Source organism: Andrographis paniculata, unplaced genomic scaffold (assembly GCF_009805555.1).
Source record: "Andrographis paniculata isolate CXL003 unplaced genomic scaffold, ASM980555v1 Contig79END, whole genome shotgun sequence".
NCBI lineage: Eukaryota > Viridiplantae > Streptophyta > Magnoliopsida > Lamiales > Acanthaceae > Andrographis > Andrographis paniculata.
Window position 1 is genome coordinate 4925376 of NW_026137616.1, and position 7036 is coordinate 4932411.

At 41.0% G+C, this 7036-nt stretch overlaps 1 protein-coding gene across 1 annotated transcript; it reads right to left on the reverse strand.

The window, feature by feature from the left end:
* Window positions 1-1966: 1966 nt before the first annotated feature.
* On the reverse strand, window positions 1967-4759 carry LOC127240544 (uncharacterized). The gene has a single exon (XM_051259269.1). The coding sequence runs from the start codon at window positions 4757-4759 to the stop codon at window positions 1967-1969; it is 2793 nt and encodes a 930-aa protein (XP_051115226.1).
* Window positions 4760-7036: the final 2277 nt, after the last annotated feature.

Genomic DNA, 7036 nt, shown 5'->3' on the forward strand with positions numbered 1-7036 from the left:
CCTATTTATAGGAGTGGGGGAAGGGGCAAGTGGAGTGATTTTCCAATGTGGGATATGTTTAGTATAACTAAGTAACCTCTCATTGATTGACACCTAGCTAATGGTCCCCTCTTACATGTGAGAGGCATGTGAGAGAGCTTATTATATATGTATATGTATAAGTGGTCCCAATAGATGGTCCCCCCCCACTTAAGCATGTGCAACTTAAGTTTATATAATTACCTATTAAACCCTCTATTTTAGCAAACTCCTAGGTTTGCACAACTTCTCTGTTAGTTTTCCGGTTGAGGCGCTGCAAGCTCTCATGTAACCTTTACAACCACAGCACTCGCCCTAGGCTTTCCATCAAGTCCTCGCATGTTGTAACATAGTCCGTTGGTTGGGCTCCAATTCTCTAATTTCTTTATTAGGCCTTGCAATTTTTCAATGCACGCTTTCGCTCGAGCTTTCGAGACTGGTCCGATTGGAATATGTGGAATTGCAAGTCCCGATCTTTTCGTATCCATGTCATCCTCTCCCCCTTCAGAAGGTTGAGCCATCAACCGTTGTGCTTCCTCATCGGCTCGATCATAGAGTGATAAATCTGCAATTTTAAAAGTAGGATTAATACCATATTCATCCGGAAGTTCCAAACGGTATGCATTATCATTAATCCTTTCAAGCACTCGAAATGGCCCATCTCCTCGGGGTGATAGCTTTGTACGTCGCCTTGCCGGAAACCTTTCCTTCCTCATGTGAACCCAAACCCAATCGCCGGGATGCAATATTACAGTTTTACGTCCGCGGTTAGCATACTTAGCATATACCTCCGCAGATTTTTCTAGACTTGCTTTGACATCCTTATGAAGTTCCTTTATGCGTCTTGCTCGTTCCCTACCATTAACATTTAAGAACTCATTGCTAGGCAATGGTAAAAGATCAGTAGGCGTTAGTGGGTTCATTCCATAAACTACTTCAAATGGTGACATGTGTGTGGCTGTGTGGATATGTCTATTGTATGCAAATTCAATGTAAGGAAGACATTCATCCCAACTTTTACTATGTGAATTCACAATAACTCTAAGGAGATTACCCAACACCCGGTTTACCGCCTCCGTTTGTCCGTCAGTTTGGGGGTGATAGGATATGGAGAAAAGAAGCTTAGTACCAATTTCGTGCCACAACGATTTCCAAAAGTAACTCACGAACTTTGCATCACGATCTGAGACAATAGACCTTGGCACTCCATGAAGGCGTACTATCTCCTTGAAAAATAGTTTGGCGATGTGATGGGCATCATTTGTCTTTGCACAAGGAATGAAATGCGCCATCTTGGAAAACCTGTCAACCACAACAAAAATAGAATCTTTAGCACGTGTAGTTCTAGGTAAACCCAACAAAAAATCCATACTAATATCAATCCAAGGTCCCTCAGGGGGTGGAAGAGGCATGTAGAGTCCATGTGGCTTAAGTGTTGACTTGGCCTTAAGGCATGTCACGCATCGCGAAATATAATCTGCAACTTGCTTGCGCATTCCAGGCCAATAAATTTTCTCTCCAAGAGCTTCCATTGTAGCATTCTTCCCAAAGTGGCCCCATCATGTCACCACCGTGAACTTCTTGTATTAGTAACTCCCGAATGGAGCATTTTGGGATACAAAGTCGATTATCATAATACAAAAATCCCTCGTCTGCAATACTTATCATGCCCATGAAACTCACACAAAACATACACATCTTTGAAATCCTCATCAGTGTGGTATAATTCCTTAACATGCTCAAATCCTAATAAATGCGTGGACGCGTATGAAATTAAAGCATACCTGCGTGAGAGTGCATCCGCGACAATATTATCCTTACCCTTTTTGTACTTGATGGTGTATGGAAATGACTCAATAAAAGATACCCATCGTGCGTGCCTTCGATTCAGCTGTTGTTGCCTCCTCACGTGCTTCAAGGTCTCATGATCGGTGTGTATCACAAACTCTCATGGCATTAAATAATGTTGCCATGTCTTTAAAGCCCGTACCACCGCATACAACTCCTTGTCATATGTAGAGTAATTCAAGGCAGCCCCTCCAAATTTCTCACTATGATAGGCTATGGGTCGACCTTCTTGAAGCAAAACTGCACCCATGCCTTTGCCCGAAGCGTCACACTCAAGCTCAAAGGTCTTCTCAAAATTTGGTAGCGCAAGTACAGGTGCTTGAGTAAGCTTTGCCTTCAATGTCTCAAACGCTTCTTGGTGTGCTTGCTCCCATTTAAATGGGACTCCCTTCTTGAGCAAGGACGTGAGAGGAGCAGCGATCAAGCTAAAACCAGGCACGAACCTCCGAAAAAATCCACACATTCCCAAAAACCTCCTAATTTCTCCCACATTCATTGGAGGTGTCCATACTTTAATTGCCTTTACTTTTGTTTCATCAACCTTCAAGCCATCCTCGCTAACTACAAACCCAAGGAAAACAACTTCATTAGTGTGGAATATGCACTTTTTAAAATTAGCGTAGAGTTGTTCTTCCCTTAACCGTTGAAAGACGAGTCGCACATGCTCCACATGTTCCTTTTCACTTTTATTGTAGACAAGAATATCATCAAAGTATACTACAACAAATTTACCAATGAAAGCACGTAGAACATGATTCATTAAACGCATGAAGGTACTAGGAGCATTAGTTAGACCGAATGGCATTACCAACCATTCGTACAAACCTAGCTTTGTTTTAAATGCCGTCTTCCACTCATTGCTGGGTTGCATACGAATCTGGTGGTATCCACTCCGAAGGTCAATCTTGGAGAAGATTCTCGCTCCATTGATCTCATCAAGCAAGTCATCAAGGCGCGGGATTGGGTGTCGATACTTAATTGTAATCGCATTCACCGCTCTACAATCCACACACATCCTCCAAGTTCCATCCTTCTTGGGGACAATGACAACACATGGTGATAAGCTCTCCCGAACCCATCCCTTCTCAAGAAGTTCTTGGACTTGTTTTTGAATCTCCTTATTCTCATCTGGGTTGCACCGATATGCAGGACGATTTGGGATCGAAGCACCAGGTATGAAGTCAATTTGATGCTCTATCCCGCGAATGGGCGGTAGTCCTTGTGGTAGTTCCTCCGGGTATGCATCCTTCATCTCTTCAAGCATCCTAGCAAAGGGAATGGGAAAATTAGTGAGTAGATTATCTTTATCAAAATGAAATAAATCTTTGCATAACAACATAAAACAACCCCCCTTTTGATGATCTAGGTCACCAACTTCTCTCTGAAAATCGGTAAGTGAAAGAAGGATGTTGGAACCCTTAGCAGTAGACTCTCTCTTTTCCTCTATGGATACTTCTTTTCCTTTAGCTCTTTTAAGACTTTCAGCCTCTTGCATCTTCTTTCGCAAGCTTACTTGATCTTTTCGAACCTCCTTCAATGGCAAAGAAGGAATCATTACCTTGTAGCCCTTGTCATAAAATCTAACTTTGTTAGTCTTGCCATCATAGATAATTCTTTTATCGGATTGCCATGGTCGGCCAAGAAGCACATGGCATGCGGTCATCGGAGTAACATCACAAAGGACATCCTCTTTGTAGGGGCCGATTGAAATAGGAACTTTGGCTTGCCTAGTGATCTTCATATCTCCACTAGAGTTCATCCATTTAAGATGGTATGGAGTTGGATGCTTGATAGTTTGGAGTCCAAGCTTGTCTACCACATACCAACTTACGACATTGGTGCAACTTCCATTATCAATGATTATCGACGCTCGCTTCCCACCAATCTTGCACCGACAATGGAACAAATTCTCCCGTTGCTCCTTAACCCGATCAACAAATTTTTCCGACTCCTTGGGAACTGCTCCAAGCATTCGCAAAACCACTAGAGACTCCCCGGATGAATCCTCTTCAACGTGCTCTTCCGTCTCTTGGATTGCTTCATCCTCACTCGCCTCAACCTCATGTTCCCAATCTTCACCCTCATCATCCGAAAAAAGTACATAGTCCCCATTGTCACAAAGCACAACAGTTCGCACATTAGGCCATGTATTGGCATAATGACCTTTCCTTTGACACTTAAAGCATGTGACATCCTTTGCTTTGTTTGGTGAACCATCCTTGCTGACTTTCCTTGGTTCATCACGCTTAACCACCTTAACCGGCTCATTCTTGGTCGTGTGTTTATCATCTCCTTTGGGCCAAGATTTTGTTGGTCTCGTATTACCCCCAAACTTGTTGAAATTTGGTGACATCTTTCCAAAGCTCACACTTACTCTTACCTTTCCATGCGATTCAATCTTGGTAGCAAGTTGGACAAGTTCCAAAGTAGAATTGTAAGGATACATGTCCACTTGAATCATAATTTCACGCCTCAGCCCTTTGAGAAACCGATACATGGTGACTCCATCATCTTCCACAAGCTGAGCCCGCATCATAAGCATCTCCATTTCCTTGTAGTACTGCTCAACCGTCTTGCTACCTTGGACTAAAAATTGAATTTTTTGAAGAAGATCCATCCGATAATGCAGGGGCACAAAACGTGCATGCATAGCTCGAGTAAGGGCTGCCCATGTCTCAATCGGAGGCATTCCGGACCTTGCAATATCAGCTTGTATCTTCTCCCACCAAACAAGAGCATACTCCTTAAACTCCACAACAGCAAGCTGAATTTTCTTGCGCTCCGAGTAATTATGACATGCAAACATCATCTCCACTTTGCGTTTCCACTCAAGAAACTCATTAGGTTCAGCCGATCCTACAAAAGGTGGTATGGAGAACTTGATGGACTGCATGTTATCATCAACCTCATTAACTCGAACTCAGCTCCTTCGGATATGGATATCTTCTTCCAAGTCAAATTCATCAAGTAACTCTTTGGTAGCATCCCGTCTTCCTCGTCGGCCTTGGATAGATGTAGGCCTTGGACTAGTATGACGCCTTTCGCCAAAATCATCAACTTGGATGGATCGATTTGGGAAAACACTTGTTGAGCCCATAGGTTGCTTGCCAAGGTGGATTTCTTCACGTCTAGCATCACTATGACTTCCCCTTTCTTCAAGAGTAGCAACCTTATCGAAAACCTCATCGAGTTTCTTTTCCATGTTTTGATCAACCTTCCTTAACAAGGCCTCCGCATAAGCCTTCATCCGAGCATCCACAACATCATCTATGTCATCTCGAACATGATCAACTTGACTCCGTAGGTCATGTATCTCTCGACCTTGCTGATCCACACGAGATGTCATGCTATCCATCTTTCCACCTAACTCGTCTTTAATATCTCGCATATCTTTGCTTTGTTTATTTATCGCAGCCAAGATATCATCCAACGAAGCCATACCTGCACCAAAACAAACTAATATATGTATATTGAAAGTTAGTTCTCACAATTCCCCCCCTCTCGTACACTCGTGTATACCTCTCGACAAATGGATAGAGTTTCTAAGCTCTTAAAGTGTGCCTTGATGGAGTCGTAAAGGTGGAACCTGAGTGACGTACGCGTTTAAAGTGGACAAGAAACTTTAAACACGACTCAATCAAAGAAAGCTCAAGATAGTGTCAATCATGCAATGCAAAGAACCAAGCTCATTCATTCACGGACAAATGACCAAACATACACAACACACAAATGCCGGAACTAAGCAAGTCGACAACAAACACAAGCTGAATGATCTCAACAGCCACCAAATCACCACAATACTCAACTCCCTTTAAAACGTGTCAAACGAATATGACAAGTACAAAATCGATCCAATCTCAAAAACTCAAAACTGAATAATCAACTTTAATTACAAATTCACAAAAACTGATTAATATAACTTTCTCACCACTTCACAAGCTTTCCAATGACATATCATACGCGAAAAATGGAGCTCGTATGAGAAAACTACAACTCAAACAAGATTATCGACAAAAAAAATTGCTCTAGTCCTCCCGCTCGATTTTGTTTTTGTATTTCTTTTTTTTTTCAAATATTTTGGTTTTCTTTTTCTTTTCTTTTCAATATTTTTTTTTCGCAACTCTTTTTTTTTTTTTACTTTTTCACGGCAATATTACGAGGCCTAGGCAAAACAATACATCAACAATAACTCCTTACACTTCCCCAACAACATCCAACTCAAAATTAATTCAACCTCACTTCAAACAACAACAAACTCAACAACCCGCAAACTTGAAAATCTCAAACAAGAGCAAAATCGCAAAACTCAAACAAGAACAAATTTGCAACACTCAAACAAGAACAAACTCGTAAAACTCAAACAAGAGCATGAAGTGTACAATTAAAATCACTCGTCAACAAAGTCACAAGCTTGAGTTCATATAATGCATATGGATGTAAGGTGCATGTTGTACACTAGGAAGCATAGAGGATCAAATCGTCTACACTAGAAGGCCAAGCAATGACAAAACTCGAGATCAAATCTACGTCAAGAATATGCAATAAAAAGCTCGACTACGCAACTAGAGGAATGAATAAAAAAGAAAAGATAACAAAGGAATTTTTTTTTTTTTTCGGAATTTTCGGAATAAAGATAGTGTAAATTGATCAAACTGCTCTGATACCAAAATTAAATATATGTCATGGACCGAAATTGATCAACTACACAAGACACAAAATAAACTAACTAAAACGGAACTAACTAATAAACAACGACAAAGAACGAACAACTAAACATAACTAACTAAGCAAGAAAGAACAAATTAACTAAGCGGAAACGAATAAAGCGAGAAAGAAAGGATAATCGAAAGAGAAGCAAACCTAAGTAAGTACTAACGTAAGAACGACCCGATACCCTTCTAGCATCGAACCATCCTCCACGAAGGCACCACCTCGGTCGACACTTTGGAGAGCTCTTCCATCTTCCCCAAATGCCACGAACTTGAGGCTTTATACTCAAACCCGAATTTTGAAACTAAACCTCATGGAGCATGCAATGGAATTGCATTCCATGAAATATTAGACTAAAAGAGAAAGTATTGCTATCAAGCATAATTTTCCATAAAAATGAAATGATCAATAATGATCAAATATTCATAAACAAATATTCTTGCTTGGTGTGTTTTACAAA

What these genes read in the sequence shown, in the direction of transcription:
- LOC127240544 (XM_051259269.1), bottom strand. Translation starts at nt 4,759, where the DNA reads ATGCAGTCCATCAAGTTCTCCATACCACCTTTTGTAGGATCGGCTGAA.